This window comes from Nerophis lumbriciformis, linkage group LG37 (assembly GCF_033978685.3).
Source record: "Nerophis lumbriciformis linkage group LG37, RoL_Nlum_v2.1, whole genome shotgun sequence".
NCBI lineage: Eukaryota > Metazoa > Chordata > Actinopteri > Syngnathiformes > Syngnathidae > Nerophis > Nerophis lumbriciformis.
Window position 1 is genome coordinate 23648628 of NC_084584.2, and position 19377 is coordinate 23668004.

General features: G+C 37.8%; 1 protein-coding gene across 2 annotated transcripts in view; it reads right to left on the bottom strand.

Annotated features, from left to right (window-relative positions):
- nt5c1aa (5'-nucleotidase, cytosolic IAa) overlaps positions 1–10504 on the bottom strand; it is a 39413-nt gene extending 28909 nt beyond the window's left edge. Inside the window, exons 1-2 of one of the 2 annotated variants that reach the window (XM_061931094.2) lie at positions 10166–10504; positions 908–952 (exon numbers count right to left, since the gene is read on the bottom strand). In XM_061931094.2, coding sequence (XP_061787078.1) covers positions 908–952; positions 10166–10315 — 195 coding nt within the window. In that variant the 5' untranslated portion in view covers positions 10316–10504. The remainder of the gene's footprint in view (positions 1–907; positions 953–10165) is intronic. The other variant, XM_061931095.2, reaches the window with a different exon arrangement.
- Positions 10505–19377: the final 8873 nt, after the last annotated feature.

Genomic DNA, 19377 nt, shown 5'->3' on the forward strand with positions numbered 1-19377 from the left:
TAGAGCTCGGCAGAGTAACCGTGTAATACGCTTCTATATCAGTAGGTGGCAGCCGGTAGCTGATTGCTTTGTAGATGTCGGAAACAGCGGGAGGCAGTGTACAGGTAAAATGGTGTCTAATGCTTAAACAAAAAATAAACAAAAGGTGAGTGCCCCTAAGAAAAGGCATCAAAGCTTAGGGAAGGCTATGCAAAACGAAACTAAAACTGAACTGGCTGCAAAGTAAACAAAAACAGAATGCTGGACGACAGCAAAGACTTACTGCGGCGCAAAGACGGCGTCCACAATGTACATCCGAACACGACATGACAATCAACAATGTGCCCACAAAGAAGGTTAAAAACAACTGAAATATTCTTGATTGCTAAAACAAAGTAGATGCGGGAAATATCGCTCAAAGGAAGACATGAAACTGCTACAGGAAAATACCAAAAATAGTTAAAAAGCCACCAAAATAGGAGCGCAAGACAAGAACTAAAACACTACACACAGGAAAACGGCAAAAAACTCAAAATAAGTCACGGCTTTGATGTGACAGGTGGTGACAGTACACCTACTTTGAGACAAGAGCTATAGTGATGCATGCTTGGTTGTGGTTTAAAGTCATATCCAACAATTGCGACAACGACTTTTTACTGTCAACTTTGTTTCATTTTTTCATCATTTCTGCTGGCGGTGTGCCTCCGGATTTTTTTCAACGCAAAAATTGTGCCTTGTCTCAAAAAAGGTTGAAAAACACTGCTCTGAGGCACACCCCAATTGGCAAGACACATGCAAACATATCATGCAAAACAACAGAACTCATCTTGACTTGACTCAATCGATCAGCTGCGTGTCGGCGATCATGCAGCAGCCATCATGCGGCGGGGAGGAGGTTAAAAGGCCTTTTTCAAGGTGTCATACTCACAAAGAACACGCCTCCTTCCACCTTGCGGGCTCGTCTGCCTGTCACCTTTGACAGAATGACAATGTTATGCATCCGCGTTGATATTTGTCGGTGAGTGATACATGATGTATGATGACAACATTCAGGATATGCATGAGAGCTTTGCAGGCGTGTTTGCTTCTCAGGCCTTATTGGAGGTCCGTCATCAAGCTCTCCTGGATGTTCCTGACCTTTTGCAAACTGCTAATCCATCAGAGTCAGTTTACTCTATGAATAACGTGTCCTGAGCAAGGACTTGGAGGGGGGGGTCTTGTGCTTGTGATCCGGTGTTAACGGCCTGCCCTCTGCCAGCTGGGCAGCTCGGAATGTCTAGATCACATGGCTGGTACAGTAGCGACTATCCCCACCTTTTATGCTGAGTGATAACCCACAAAAGCATGACTCATCTGCTTGTGAGGATGCTCCACACCCGTTGTGGTCCATGACAACAAGGGGTGGGGGAGGGTCTGAAGGGGTTTCCGGGCAACAGAACCAGCGGGGTTTAGCAAATAAAAGAGGTGTGCAGAAACTGAGGGGCTGAGGGCGAGTAGCTTTAGGATATTTATAGGAAGGTAAAAGGCCAGCTATGATGATGTAGTGTGTTAGTGTTGCAGTGGATATGATAGCCCGCGAATGTGACTGCACGTTGAAAGTTTTGAACTTTACAGAGAGCACAAGTGGAAGGAAGATTAACAAACAAGTGTAATATGTGCTCATGCATGATGAAATTATCATTAAACCAGGTTCAATGTCCTAGAGATTGTTTTACTCACTTTATTTTATTCCTGAGACTTCTAATGTATTATTTTGATTAGAGATGTCCGATAATATCGGCGTGCCGATATTATCGGACGATAAATGCGTTAAAATGTAATATCGGAAATTATCGGTATTGGTTTTTTTATTATCGGTTTTTTTGTTGTTTTTTTTGTTTTTGTTTTTTAATTAAATCAACATAAAAAACACAAGATACACTTACAATTAGTGCACCAACCCAAAAAACCTTCCTCCCCCAATTACACTCATTCACACTCATTCACACAAAAGGGTTGTTTATTTCTGTTATTAATATTCTGGTTCCTACATTATATATCAATATATATCAATACAGTCTGCAAGGGATACAGTCCGTAAGCACACATGATTGTGCGTGCTGCTGGTCCACTAATAGTACTAACTTTAACAAATTTTCATTAATTACTAGTTTCAATGTAACTGTTTTTATATTGTTTTACTTTCTTTTTTATTCAAGAAAATGTTTTTCATTTATTTATCTTATTTTATTTTATTTTTTATTTTTTTTAAAGTACCTTATCTTCACCATACCTGGTTGTCCAAATTAGGCATAATAATGTGTTAATTCCACGACTGTATGTATCGGTTGATATCGGTATCGGTTGATATCGGTATCGGTAATTAAAGAGTTGGACAATATCGGAATATCGGATATCGGCCAAAAGCCATTATCGGACATCCTTAATTTTGATCCTTTTCATACATTCTCAGTCACACTACAAAACGTATATGGTGTAAAGCCTTTTTAATGCATTATTTTTTATATATTTTTAAAATATTAATATAATACTATTTTAAATATTGTCATTATTTTTTTACAAGTGTCCTTAAATAATTATTCATACATAAATAAGTAAAAAATACTCATCATAGGGTTTAAAATAGCAAGGAGGCTTCTATTTGTAAATGCATTCATAAGGTTTAAAATAGCAAGGAAGCTTCTATTTGTAAATGCATATTATAATAATTTAGTATTTTTGTTAAAAAAAAATTATGAATAAATATACATATAAACAAACAATTTTATATTAATCTAAAAAAAAAGGTTCGTTATGTCTTCTTGTTTATGTACTTTTTGATGTTCTTCTATTTAGATACTATCCATTGTACCAAAAATAGTGTCTGACTAGAAGAAAATTTTAAATAATGTTAATTTTAATAACATGTTAAAGGTAGTGTATTGAAATTAATTATTATTGTAGTAATAATAACATAGTAATTATAATTCTTGTTAATATATTTTTGTATTTTCTTCATGTCAGACAGTATTTCTAATCCATTGTACTAAAAATATTGTCCGACTAAAAGAATTTAATATGTCAAAGGTAGTGTATTTTTATTATTATTATTGATAAAAAAAAATAATAGTATAGTTTTTGTTCAGATACTTTTCAATTGTCTTCTAGTCAGACAATATTTCCATTCCATTGTACTGAAAATATTGTCTGACTCGAAGAAAATGGAGGGAAAAAAATACATTTAATAATATGTTAAAGCTAGTGTATTTTAATTGATTTTTTTTTATTTTGATTGAAGTATTTATTTCAAACCTGCACAATACAACAACATACTTTTTTTTTTTTTTACATTTTGGCAGAGACATTTATGCATGGCTTGAAAAGGGGTTGGATGAAGCAATTGCTTATAATATCCCAACCCCTCTCACTCACTCCCTATTTAACATAAACAATATAATACAAGAACAATACTATACAAACAAAAACAAGAAAAACTCCTATACACTAACAATACAATAGTACCACTGTTACTATGGGACAAGACAAGACGAGACAAAACACACACACACACACACACACACACACACACAGGCTCAAATTAATAATAAAGACAATAATAATAGTATAATGATAATAATTTTTGTTCTGATACTTTTACATTTTCTTCTAGTCAGACAATATTTCTAATCCATTGTACTGAAAATATTGTCTGACTCGAAAAAAACAAAAATACATTTAATATTATGTTGAAGCTAGTGTATTTTAATTAATGATAAAGACAATAATAATAATAATAATAGTATAATGATAATAATTTTTGTTCTTATACGTTTACATGTTCTTCTAGTCAGACTATTTTTAATCCATTGTACTAAAAATATTGTCCGACTAAAATCATTTTTTTTTTTTTTTTTTTACATTTAATATGTCAAAGTTAGTGTATTTTAATTATTATTATTGATAAAAAAAATAACAGTATAGTTTTTGTTCAGATACTTTTCAATTGTTTTCCTAGTCAGACAATTTTTCCAATCCATTGTTTTGTTTGTTGGTATTTATTTAATAATACCACCTTAACATTTGACAACCAAACAATTACACAAGGTGAATCAGTAAAGAATCTGGGTATTATCTTCCACCCAACTCTCTCCTTTGAATCACACATTAAGAGTGTTACTAAAACGGCCTTCTTTCATCTCCGTAATATCGCTAAAATGCGTTCCATTTTGTCCACTAGCGACGCTGAGATCATTATTCATGCGTTCGTTACGTCTCGTCTCGACTACTGTAACGTATTATTTTCGGGTCTCCCTATGTCTAGCATTAAAAGATTACAGTTGGTACAAAATGCGGCTGCTAGACTTTTGACAAGAACAAGAAAGTTTGATCATATTACGCCTATACTGGCTCACCTGCACTGGCTTCCTGTGCACTTAAGATGTGACTTTAAGGTTTTACTACTTACGTATAAAATACTACACGGTCTAGCTCCGTCCTATCTTGTCGATTGCATTGTACCATATGTCCCGGCAAGAAATCTGCGTTCAAAGAACTCCGGCTTATTAGTGATTCCCAGAGCCCAAAAAAAGTCTGCGGGCTATAGAGCGTTTTCTATTCGGGCTCCAGTACTATGGAATGCCCTCCCGGTAACAATTAGAGATGCTACCTCAGTAGAAGCATTTAAGTCCCATCTTAAAACTCATTTGTATACTCTAGCCTTTAAATAGCCCCCCTGTTAGACCAGTTGGTCTGCCGTTTCTTTTCTTTTCTCCTCTGCTCCCCTTTTCCTTGAGGGGGGGGGGGGCACAGGTCCGGTGGCCATGGATGAAGTGTTGGCTGTCCAGAGTCGGGACCCGGGGTGGACCGCTCGCCTGTGCATCGGCTGGGAACATCTCTGCGCTGCTGACCCGTCTCCGCTCGGGATGGTGTCCTGCTGGCCCCACTATGGACTGGACTCTTACTATTATGTTGGATCCACTATGGACTGGACTCTCACAATATTATGTCAGACCCACTCGACATCCATTGCTTTCGGTCTCCCCTAGAGGGGGGGGGGGGGGTTACCCACATATGCGGTCCTCTCCAAGGTTTCTCATAGTCATTCACATCGACGTCCCTCTGGGGTGAGTTTTTCCTTGCCCGTATGTGGGCTTTGTACCGAGGATGTCGTTGTGGCTTGTGCAGCCCTTTGAGACACTTGTGATTTAGGGCTATATAAATAAAGATTGATTGATTGATTGATTGTACTGAAATTATTGTCTGACTCGAGAAAAAAAAAGAAAAAAAAATACATTTAATAATATGTTAAAACTAGTGTATTTTAATTAATAATAAAGACAATAATAGTAATAATAAAAATAATAATAATAGTATAATGATAATAATTTTTGTTACGATACTTTTAAATTTTCTTCTAGTCAGACAATATTTCTAATCCATTGTACTGAAAGTATTGCCTGACTAGAAGAAAATGGAAAATATTACATTTAATAATATGTTATAATTAATCCTAAAATAATAATAATAATAATATAGTAATCATAAGTCTTGTTCATATACTTCTCAATTTCCTTCTTGTCGGGCAATATTTCAAGGATTCAAGATTCAAGGAGCTTTGTTATATCTACCCGTACACATTTGCACATATACGCTACAAAATTTGGACTTAATCCATTGAACTGAAAATATTGTTTGACTAGTAGAAAATAGCAAATATTATTTCATTGAATAATATGTCAAAGCTGGTGTATCATCATCATCATCATTTCTTTTTATTCCTTTCATGAAAATGCATATATACAAGCCATATATAGTTGACACTTTCATTGTTTTTTGTTTCTTATACATTTCCATGATCAGAAAGGAGCAGATGGAAGAATACTATTCTTATATTTATCTGCCCCCTTTTTAACACAAATTATTTTAGATAACTTTATCACTGTTCCCTCCACCAACACCCGAACTCCAAAGTACTTAAAATTTTTGTTTAAGCATTTTCAAAATGACACGTCCAATCAAAATCAAAAATCAGTTTGATATAATTCCAGTTGTCTCTTTTTGTAACTCTTTTTAAATTCAAAGATATTCTTGCAACTTTTTAAGCCTTTGTCTAGAGAATTCCATGCTTTCCAAGCACATTTGCTTCAAATTCATTCGCACTCTTGGATGTTTAAAATCATACGGCCTTCTGTGGTTCTCCTCTTCAGATGTGAACACAAATAACTTTTGTAAGTCCTTCGGAAGAACTTTATTTCTAGCTTTGAACATCACCAATAGAGTATGCAATTCTACGATATCTTTTAGTTTGAATAATCCTGACCTAATGAAGAGTGGATTTTGTGTGATCTCGATATCCTACTGTAAAAATGATACAAATTGCTCTTTTCTGTGAAAGAAATGAAGGCATTATGTTGCTGTGATATGTATTTCCCCATATTTCTGCACAATAATTGAAATAAGGTAGAATAATTGAGCAATATAACATTCTCATTGTATTATACGGGAAACTGTATTTAACCTTGTTCAAAATAAATAAACTTTTAGATTAGCTTATTTTTCACATGCAATATATGAGCTTTCCATGTCAACTTTTCATCTAGGATGACCCCAAGAAATCTGACTTCAGACTCCTTCTCAATTTTCACATTGTTTATGGATAAACTAACTCCTATCTTTCTTTTATTACTGAATACCATAAATTTAGTCTTTTCCAAGTTTAAAGATAATTTATTTACATCAAACCCATACTTGCCAACCTTGAGACCTCCGATTTCGGGAGGTGGGGTGAGGGGTGTGGGGGTGGGCGTGGTCGGGGTGGGGCGGGGGCGTGGCTAAAATGGGAGGAGTATATTTACAGCTAGAATTCACCAAGTCAAGTATTTCATATATATATATAAGAAATCCTTGACGTTCAGTGAATTCTAGCTATATATATATACATATAAAATAAATACTTGAATTTCAGTGTTCATTTATTTACACATACACACACACATAACACTCATCTACTCATTGTTGAGTTAAGGGTTGAATTGTCAATCTTTGTTCTATTCTCTGTCACTATTTTTCGAACCATGCTGAACACCCTCTCTGACATTGCTGTGTGGCACGCACAAAAGTGCTTTCATCAAATGCACTAGATGGCAGTATTGTCCTGTTTAAGAGTGTCACAACATTGCTGTTTACGGCAGACGAACTGCTTTACGGTATACAAAAAAGTGACTGTTGTTGTTGTGTGTTGTTGCCACGCTGGGAGGACGTTAATGAAACTGCCTAACAATAAACCCACATTAGAAACCAAGAACTCGCCCTCCATCATTCTATAGTTATAACGTGAGTGGGCAGGTACGCTTTTTTATATTGTGGAGGACCTGAGTCCGCCTGAATTTCGGGAGATTTTCGGGAGAAAATTTGTCCCGGGAGGTTTTCGGGAGAGGCGCTGAATTTCGGGAGTCTCCCGGAAAATCCGGGAGGGTTGGCAAGTATGATCAAACCACAATTTTAGTTTAACCATTTCCTCTTCAATATCATCGGCTAAGATTTTCAAGTCATCTCCTGAACAGTATAAATTTGTATCGTCTGCGAATAATACGTACTGTAAAATTTTCCAAACCTCACAAATATCATTTATATATAAAATAAAAAGTTTGGGTCCTAAAATCGAACCTTGTGGAATTCCACATTCAATATTCATACATTCTGATCTATAACCATAAATCTCAACATATTGCTGTCGTTGTTGTAAATAGCTGGTTAAGTATATAATTTAGAAATGAGAATTTGATGATCTATAGTGTCAAATGCCTTCTTTACATCAATGAACACTCCTATTGTGTATTTATTTTGATCAACTGCAGTTGTAATCTCTTCAATAATGTTCATGATGGCCAAGCTCGTAGACCTATTTGATCGAAATCCATACTGACTTTCATTTAATAATTTATGTTTTTCAATAAAGCAGTCTAATTTATTAACAAACAGTTTTTCAAGCACTTTTGAAAATTTAGATAGGAGAGATACTGGTCTATAATTACCAAATGTATGTTTATCTCCTACTTTAAAAGAGCAATTAATTATATAATGTAATGGTGTATTGTAATTAATTATTATTATCGTGATAATAAAGTAATTATAATTATTTCCAATTTACAATCTGTAATACCGATATTGTCTGTCTAGAAGAAAATTTTAAAGAATATTACATTTACTATGTTAAAGCAGGTATATTATAATTAATTATGATATAATAATGCTATTAATTTTATAATTATAGTTCTTGTTCATATACTTTTCAATTTTCTTCTCGTCAGACAATATTTCAAACTCCATTGTACCGAAAATATTGTCTGACGAACGAGAAGAACATTGGAAAAAATATTACATTTAAAACTAGTGTATGATAATTATTATTATTACAGTAATAATAATATAGTAATTATAATTATTTTCATATGTTTTTCTTCTTGTCAGACAATATTTCCAATCCTTTGTATCGAAAGTAATGTCTCGAAGAAAATTGAGAAGAATATTGCATATATTATAATGTTAAACCTAGTGTATTGCAGTTATAATTGTGTATAATTGCAATTATAATTAGATATAGGCTCTGTAACCCAGTTACATAATGGCACCGGTACCAATGTAAACAGTAGTAATAACACCAACAAAATAAGTAGCTATCGATGCCTGCAACAGGCATTTTAACGTCTTGTAACGTCTGCAACAACAACACAGCATTTCCTCATTACGCACCAATGACAGTTACAGCGAGGTTGCATTCACGATCCCTTGGAAATATGAGCGTCAACGTTACAAAAGTCGCTTTTTGCACATTCTCTGTGTTCTGAACTGTTGTGATATTTCTGACGACAAGCTTCCAAGCGGGGTGGATTTGGGTCTGTTTCTTCTCTAGGTAGCACCTCTTATCTCCTTCTAATCTAGGGACTGGGCTGTGTGTGTGATTTATAACAGGGGTTAACATACCAACCTTTTCACAAAATGGACTAAACAAAGTGTGACCACCAATACAGTTCATTTTGCCAATATAAAAAAATATTCCACTGCAAATTAGTTAGCATCGCCAGCATTAACCTATAGCTAGATATCAACACAGCTTTGTTTTCCAAACACGGGAAGGAAAAAAGTGAGTGTGATGGACAATGCTTCATTGAAAGAAATCCTCAAGAACATGACCCAGTGTGCAATTTAAGCGTATAGAACTGCTAGTCTGCACCGTAGTGAGTGAGTCTAATGCCAGCCTTTAAAATCTAAACGGCAGACATTTATCAATTAAAATATGAAGAAGCTGCTGATGGTGTGTTTGACGGTAAAGCAGCTAGACAAAGGTACTGTAGAAGTCCACTCTCCAAGGTAAATACTAGAGATGTCCGATAATGGCTTATTTGCCAATATTCCGATATTGTCCAACTCTTAATTGCCGATACCGATATCAGCCGATACCGATATATACAGTCGTGGAATTAACACATTATTATGCCTAATTTTGTTGTGATGCCCCGCTGGATGCATTAAACAATGTAACAAGGTTTTTCCAAAATAAATCAACTCAAGTTATGGAAAAAAATGCCAACATGGCACTGCCATATTTATTATTGAAGTCACAAAGTGCATTATTTTTTTTTAACATGCCTCAAAACAGCAGCTTGGAATTTGGGAGTATATTGTATATTGTAGCGTCCCGGAAGAGTTAGTGCTGCAAGGGGTATCTGGGTATTTGTTCTGTTGTGTTTATGTTGTGTTACGGTGCGGATGTTCTCCCGAAATGTGTTTGTCATTCTTGTTTGGTGTGGGTTCACAGTGTGGCGCATATTTGTAACAGTGTTAAAGTTGTTTGTACGGCCACCCTCAGTGTGACCTGTATGGCTGTTGACCAAGTAGGACTTGCATTCACTTGTGTGTGTGAAAAGCCGTGGATATTATGTGACTGGGCCGGCACGCAAAGGCAGCACCTTCTAAGGTTTATTGGCGCTCTGTACTTCTCCCTACGTCCGTGTACACAGCGGCGTTTTAAAAAGTCATACATTTGACTTTTCGAAACCGATACCGATCATTTCCGATATTACATTTTAAACATTTATCGGCCGATAATATCGGCAGTCCGATATTATCGGACATCTCTAGTTGTAACATATCAAATTGTGGCAAAAGTGAATACTTTCCGGATGCACTGTAAGTTAGTTGGACTCACTTGTTTTGGTTTGTCGGCGAGGTCCGGGTGGTCCTGATTGCACTCCTGCGTCTCCTCCCATGATGCTATGTTGTCCCCATTGGAAGAAACTTGCATCTCCTTGACTTGTCCGCCGATCACCTGCAGGGGGTCCCGACTCATCTTCACCATAGAGGATGGGTGCCTTCCAAGTTACAACAGTGCCGCTGCTGTGTGTGTGTGTGTGTGTGTGTGTGTGTGGCATTTAGCAGCACTGTCCTGTCATGTGTGTTGGCAAGCAGCTGGGCTTGCACCTGCCTGCTGGAAACCTATCCATGTGTGAAGAGCAAAATCCACAAGAAAAATGGTGGTTGCTAGTCTAATCCCCTCACCGACATAGCAACTTGACTTACACACACAGTTGAAACATAAAGTCTATGCTGATGTGTTGAAAGCTGCGGTCCATCTGCTGCTCTCTTTCACCCCACTCTACTCGACACCCTCCCTTCTTGTCCCGCTAAAACCGCACTCACGACCCCCCGCGTCATTGGCGCACGGTTGACCAATCAGAGTTCTGCCTCGGTCTTCACGTCGAACCAATCGGAGCGTCGCTTCCGTGTTTACGCTCGCACTGCTTCTGCTGTCTGATGTTGACTGGAGAGACACCCGTGAGGTGTTCAGGTACATCAAGAAAAAAGCATCGAAGATGTTTCTTTGTATGTGACAGAGGAGCTAAGCCAGGGGTGTCAAACTCAAATACAGAGTGGGCCAAAGTTTAAAACTGAACAAAGCCGTGGGCCAAGGTTGAACAAGTTAACCTTTTAATAGGGACCCAAACAAGTTTTGCATTGAATATTGAACAAGCAAGGCTTATATAACTTTATAGTGACACGCAAAATCGAGTTTCAAATAATAATAATAATAATTAAAAAATATCAATGGCATATCAAATACAAATTAAATAAAAATGTAATGCCTCTTTTCTATTTGCAGCCTTCTGAGGTAAATATCAACATTAACTTTTTCCACAGGCTAATACATTTGAAAATAAAATAACAATGAATAAACCAACCATTCAGGACTTTAAACTGCTCAGTTTGCAACACACTGATCTAATCTGATGTGCCCAAGCCAGATACCTGCCATCTTTCCTTGGATGCTAGTTCATTAATGTCGGGGCTCAGGCTTTGAGCTGAGGCAACCTTCATTATCCAACCAAGGTGTTCATCGTAGTCCACCCGGACCACAGTCTTTGGGGCGTGCTTTCAAGGCACTGCCTTTAACGTCCGCTTTTCATCCATTCTAACAACGTGCTGGCCCAGTCACAAGATATGTGCGGCTTCTGCATGAACACACACGGGAATGCAACGCATACTTGATCAACAGCGATACAGGTTACACTGAGGGTGCCCGTATAAATAACTTTAACAATTGTAGAAATATACGCCACACTGTGAATCCACACCAAACAAGAATGACAAATACATTTCGGGAGAACATCCGCACCGTAACACAACATAAACACAACAGAACAAATACCCAGAACCCTTTGCAGCACTAACTCTTCCGGGACGCTACCTTGTAGCTCCCGGAAAAACTTAAAGTTGTTTATACGGCAACCCTCAGTGTAACTTGTATCGCTGTTGATCAAGTATGCATTGCATTCACTTGTGTGTGCGTGCAGAAGCTGCACATAATAGGTGACTGGGCCAGCACTCGTTGGACTGGATGAAAAGCGGATGTGACGATTTTCGGGACGGGCACTGAAAATCTGGTACCCGGGAGGGTTGGCAAGTATGAGAATTAGTGGTGAATGCTGTGTTACCGTGGCACCGCCGCTGTATATAATCGGCGGGCCTGCTCTAGTGTTAATTTGATATCGCCTCAAGGGCCAAATGAAATTACACGGCGGGCCAAATTTGGCCCACGGGCCAGAGTTTGACACCCATGATCCAAGCCTTTTATTAGAGATGGGATGTATGGCTTTTTGAAGGGAGCCGGATCTTTAAAGAGTCGTTCAAAAGACTGACTCGTTACGATAGTTACTTTTTTAAAGTTAAAGTTAAAGTACCAATGATTGTCACACACACACTAAGTGTGGTGAGATTATCCTCTTCATTTGACCCATAACCCTCACCCCCTGGGAGGTGAGGGGAGCAGTGGGCAGCAGCAGTGGCCGCGCCCGGGAATCATTTTTGATGATTTAACCCCCAATTCCAACCCTTGATGCTGAGTGCCAAGTAGGGAGGTAATGGGTCCCATTTTTATAGTCTTTGGTATGACTCGGCCGGGGTTTGAACTCACGACCTACCGATCTCAGGGCGGACACTCTAACCACCAGGCCACTGAGTAAATGTTATTTTCATTGTTGTCACAAACGTCTCAATTCCTCCGCCTTCGTTAGCTCTGTACACGTGTGTTCCTGTGTGGCCACAAATGAAGCGCTAGCTGTTCAAAGTCGGGACCCGGGGTGGACCACTCATCTGTGCATCAATTGGGGACTTATCTCCACTCAAGATGATCCCCTGTTGGCCCCACTATGGACTGGACTCTCACACTATTAACTAGATCCACTATGGACTGGACTCTCACACTATTAACTAGATCCACTATGGACTGGACTCTCACACTATTAACTAGATCCACTATGGACTGGACTCTCACACTATTAACTAGATCCACTATGGACTGGACTCTCACACTAGTAACTAGATCCACTCGACGTCCATTGCACCGGTCGCCCAGGGGGGGTCCCCACATCTGCGGTCCCCTTCAAGGTTTCTCATTGTATCCCATTGGGTTGAGTTTTTCCTTGCCCTGATGTGGGATCTGAGCCAAGAATGTCGTTGTGGCTTGTGCAGCCCTTTGAGACACTTGTGATTTAGGGCTATATAAATAAACTTTGATTAATTGATTGATTGATTGATTGATTGATTGATAATACTTTTACTAGGTAGAACATGTGTGTGCTGGGTGGCCGCGCTCGGGAATCATTTTGGTGATTCAACCCCCAATTCCAACCCTTTTTAACCCCCTTTTAACTGTTTATTTTAATTAAGGAAACAATCACTAGTGTCAGTTATACCAGAACTGGGCAAATTAAAGCCACATGCAGCCCGTTAAGCTTTACAATCCGGCCCGTCGGAAAACTTTCCCAAATCATTTTTTTAGATCCTTAAGATGGAAACTGTAGCTGCCATTATAAAGAAAAGTAAAGTACCACTGATAGTCACTATCCGCCCTGAGATCGGTAGGTCGTGGGTTCAAACCCCGGCCGAGTCATACCAAAGACTATAAAAATGGGACCCATTACCTCCCTGCTTGGCACTCAGCATCAAGGGTTGGAATTGGGGGTTAAATCACCAAAATTATTCCCGAGTGCGGCCACCGCTGCTGCTCACTGCTCCCCTCACCTCCCAGGGGGTGGAACAAGGGGATGGGTCAAATGCAGAGCGTAATTTCACCACACCTAGTGTGTGATGTTTTCAAATGACCGTAAGTCTTGAACTATACAAAGTATTTCAATGGTTGGAATCTGCGCTTTTGCACTATATACTAGTTACTATGGTTGTACAGTATACCGGTATAAGTATAGTACCGCGATACTAATGAATCATATTCGGTACTATACTGCCTCTGAAAAGTACCGGTCCGCCTTAAATATGACCAAAGTATGATCCTGTAACGACTTGGTATCGGATTGATACCCACATTTGTGGTATGATCCAAAACTAGTGTAAAGTATCAAACAAGAGAAGAATAAGTGATTATTACATTTTAACAGAAGTGTAGATAGAACATGTTAAAAGAGAAACTAAGCAGATATTAACAGTAAATGAACAAGTAGATTAATAATTAATTTTCTACCACTTGTCCTTAATAATTTCGACAAAATAATAGAATGGAAAATGACACAATATGTTACTGCATACGTCAGCAGACTAATTAGGAGCCTTTGTTTGTTTGCTTACTACTAAAAGAGAAGTTGTCTTATATGTTCACTATTTTATTTAAGGACAAACTTGCAATAATAAACATGTTTAGTGTACTGTGAGATTTTTTGTTCAAATAAAGCCAACAATGCAATTTTTTGTGGTCCCCTGTATTTAGAAAAGTACCAAAAACTATCGAAATAATTTTGGTAATAGGACAACACGACTAGTTACTATGGTAATCTAAGTCACAGCAGCTCAGACGAGGCACCAAGCAGTGTGGGTGCGGAGCGTTTCCACAGAGTGTTTCCAGAGCGGCCAGCCTGAAATGCGTGTGTCGGGGACAGACGCGGAAGGAAAGTTCTGCAAGAAACAAAGTTCTGCAAGAAAAGTTATTATGTATCAGATTGTTGGTGGGGGTTTTTTACCCTTCTCGTTCATATTTCGCTGTGTTTGTTGCATTTTTGTTGCATTTCGCTTGATTGTAAAATATGTCGATCGAAAGGGGGTGTGACGTTCATATGTTGTCAATATTCAGTGTTTTATTGTTCATAGGTAAAATTGTAAATCCCACATTATTGTCATGTACTTTCTTGGTGTCTCATTTAGTAAAAAAAATTCAAATTCCATTCTGTTTTTTAAGGCGGTCTTCATGACGTTTTTAGTATTCAATCAGACATTATTGTGAGGTTTTGTATCAGTGTTCCTAAAAATAGATATACTGACCCCCAGACACATTTTTTTCTCTAAATTTGGCCCACCGAGTCAAAATAATTGCCCAGGCCTGAGTTATATGATACGATGTAGATCAGAATAATTTAATATACACAAACATTACTCTACTGGTGGGAACTGTTCTGAAACATTGTCTATAATTGTATTTTTTGGTGTGTTTTTATTGTAAACAATCCATAAGACACCACTAGTTAGAATTTTCTCTCACCTAAAAAAAATTTGTAGCATTTTAACAATATAGAAAAACAATACACAAATAAGTACAAATAAAATGCTTTAATGGATAAAAATGAGGACATAGTACAATTTTGTACTTAGATTTTTACGATCATACCTGGTGTGTGTATGCTTGAACTACTACCCTTTAGTATAATGAACCCGAAAAGTGAATCCAAATAACAACAATATGCAATAAAAAAATACTGTAAATACAATTAAAAATGTAGGGCTGTCAAAATAACAAGTTAACTCATGTGATTAATCGTAGATTAATCGAGCAATTTATTTTCACCATACAAGCTCTTTTTACCTAAACAGCTATACGGTCAGTGATCAGATCAATGCATACGTCGGTACAAAAATGAGTAAGGAGACTCTGACTGGTCTGATCGCTGCATATTTCACTCCAAAATACAGCCTGAAAGAACTTTAGATAAAACTGTTACCAGGTTTTGTGCAAATAAAGGATATGCATGTAAAATGTTTAAACCATTTAAAACATCCCTGGATGACAATCTGACAATACAATTGCATTTGTGTACAATTATTGAGGTCTTTTCTTAAGCAGATTTGAGATATGCACGCAGTTGATCATTTTTGATTCATCATGATTAATCCAAATACCAAAATATGATGAATCTGATTAATAAATAATAATTTGACAGCCCTAATTTTCATTGTAAACATTCCATAAAGCATTTAATTTAGACATGTCAATTAGAGATGTCCGATAATGGCTTTTTTGACGATATTCCATCCATCCATCCATCCATATTATAGCGTCCTGGAAGAGTTAGTGCTGTAAGGGGTTCTGGGTATTGGATCTGTTGTGTTTATGTTGTGTTACGGTGCGGATATTCTCCCGTCATTCTTGTCTGGTGTGGGTTCACAGTGTGACGCATATTTGTAACAGCGTTAAAGTTGTTTATACGGCCACCCTCAGTGTGACCTGTAAGGCTGTTGACCAAGTATGCATGCATTCGCTTGTGAGTGTGAAAAGCCATAGATATTAGATGACTGGGCCGGCACGCAAAGGCAGTGCCTTTAAGGTTTATTGGCGCTCTGTACTTCTCCCTACGTCCGTGTACCACTCCGTAAAGCAGCATTTTAAAAAGTCATAAATTTTACTTTTTGAAACCGATTCCGATAATTTCCAATATTACATTTTAAAGCATTTATCGGCCGATAATATCGGCAGTCCGATATTATCGGACATCTCTAATGTCAATGCTTTGGCAGTGACATCACTAGTTAGAATGTTCCCTCAACTAAAACAATGTGTTGCATTTTTTAAATATTTTTTTTTTAAAAGACAAGTAATTGGTCAAAATAAAATTATTTAATGGATCTAAAAAGCATAAACAAAACTACACAAAAAATTAGGACGTAATAAAAATATCATACCTGGTTTGTGTATGCTTAAACTACTACCTTTTATAACGATGAACCCGAGAAGTGGATCTAAATAAAAAATAAATGAAATAAAAAATAAATACAATTCACTATAAATGTCAATAACGGCACTCATTTTGTTACCTTGCAATTAACGCAAACACTTCCTTTTTGACCCTCTAGCCCTGCCGTATAGGGGAACCTGGCTGCAGTTCACTTGCTACTGATGATCCACAAGCCAGCAGAAATGGACAAAAAGAAAGTCTACCTTGTGGAAATAACAGGTTCAAAGCCATGGCAAGTGGTTCTCCCGACAAGAAAGGACTATTTTTCGTCATGAGAAGAGGCGACATCCCTGCAGCAAACGCCTGCTGCACGCGTCGGTCTAGAGGTGGGTGGTGCTTCACTTCCGTGTTCAGATTATAGTCAAGGTGCAGTTCTAACATAATATTTAGATTGTTACTGTCACTGATTTAGTAAATAAGATGATATAAAACCTGAAAAAATTAAAGACTTTTCCGTCTTTAAAATAAAAGTGCTACGCTATACATCCGGTTTAACTACATTTAGGGTTTCTCCTTAATGTACGGGCTTGAGCCGCCACACCTAACAAAATAAAGTAATATAATATATTGTAGCGTCCAGAAAAAAACAAAGTCTGACTTTTTTTTTTTTTTAGCTTTAATGGCCAACAATGGCTAACAACAGGCCCAAAAGTATTTACTCAGTGCACACACACGTCTGTCTCTGTGCTTCACTTCAAGACACACAACACTTGTTCATTCTCCGCCGACACGGAGTGTTCACATACCATGGGAAAAATGACCACCAAAACACATGAACATACACTTTAACATCAGCAGGTAGTTACAGTATGAATGGCTATATATAGTTTATTATATGCGCACTATTGACGAATGTTGCATCGAAAATGGGACCGAAGAAAGACGTACTTTAATCACCGTAACAGTGCTCCCGTAACCGATGTTGTGATGTCGTGAGCTATACGCACGGGGTTGTTTGGAGCGGAGGCAAAGTGTTCGCGCTGTGCTCGTACTTTAACATATTTGAGATGTACCCACGGACAGCCATCTTCACAATTTAAAATGACGCTGCTAATTTTAACGAGAGAAAGGCAAGTGTGACGTCAGGCTCGCTTTTCGTCACGTGACAGAATCTAAACGAGTACAGTCTCCAATAACACCAGAACTAGTCGCTAGATTTGTTGCCAGTCCTTTTTATTAAAGATAAAATGACTAAAAGGATTGGAGAAATCTCTTTAAAAAAAAAAAAAAATCTCAACAAAGTACATTGTACAATATGCAGCAACAATTTAAAAAATAGGGAAAAACAATATGTGAGAAAAAATATATGTTAATACGAAATAGTAACAGATTTGTTTTAAATGTTGTGACAGTCTCTCGCTGTTGGGGTTACATGGACCACCAAGGACTGACATGACTGCAAGCAGTTTGGGACTTTGTTTATTTTTCAATAATACTCAGTCTCTGGTCGGGTCGCTTTTCAGCTCCTTCCTCTTCCACTACTCGCTCTTCCGGTCGCTTTTCAGCCTCCCGCGTCGCCGTCTGTCCCTCGCTCTCTGTTGATTTCGTGCTGCATGTGCTCCATGTGGATCCACTATGGACTGGACTCTCACAATATTATGTCAGACCCACTCGACATCCATTGCATTCGGTCTCCCCTAGAGGGGGGGGTTACCCACATATGCGGTCCTCTCCAAGGTTTCTCATAGTCATTCACATCGACGTCCCACTGGGGTGAGTTTTTCCTTGCCCTTATGTGGGCTCTGTACCGAGGATGTCGTTGTGGCTTGTGCAGCCCTTTGAGTCCCTTGTGATTTAGGGCTATATAAATAAACATTGATTGATTCATTGATTGATTGATGTGCTCGCGTCTCTCCAGCTCCTTCTGCCCTGTCGTTCTCGGCTGCCGCCCTTTTACACACTGGGAGGGGATTACACAATTGTGCGCAGCCGGGCGATTCACGCACCTGATGTTTATTACGGCAACGTTCCTGGCGCGCCCCGTCTTGCCGCTGGCCCGTCGGCCACGCCTCCTCACCGCCATCTCGGAGTTGGCCACGGCGTGCCCCGCCTCGTAAACGGTTGGTCTGCCGGCCACGCCTCCCCACAAATGTATATTCAGATTTTTTTCCTTTTTAAAGAATATATGCATCATACCAAATCATGCGATGACGTCATATTGACCACGCCCCCACCACCACAGGTATTTTGGCAATTTAGGGCAAATCCTGCCATTAAATTATTTTAATAAACATGTTCAGGTCGAGTCCTCAATAACAGAATGACTAGCAGGCAACAATATTACATTGTATTTATTAATAGGGAAGGTTAAAACATTGTCATGCAGTAATATGAAGACCATTAACTTGTACAACATGTAATGTACAGAATATCAAAAGTATTTATTCAGGTAGAAATAAATACCTGAAATATCACGAAAATTATCTGTGTAGGGTAAGCTTATCAATGATGAATATTTATACCTACAGTATATGCGATTAATTTTGAGTTAGCTATGAACGAAATGCAAATAATCATGATTAAATATATAAATATTTTGACAGCCCTAATATAAATATGTATTATGTACATATATGCGTGTATGTATGTGTATATATATAGTATATAGGCATAAAAATATGTATTACGTATGTATGTATATGTGTGTATAAATATATATGTGTTTATATGTATGTATATGAGTGTATATATGTGTATGTATGTATGTATGTATATGTAAAAATGTGTATATACATATGTGTATATGTATATAGAATAGAATAGAAAGTACTTTATTGATCCCTGGAGGAAATTCAGCACCACAGTTCGCTCACAATAGACAATAATAATAATAACCGAGCTATATAATATATTATATATATAATATATAAATAATATAAATCTATTCTACATATACTCTACATTTAAGTGC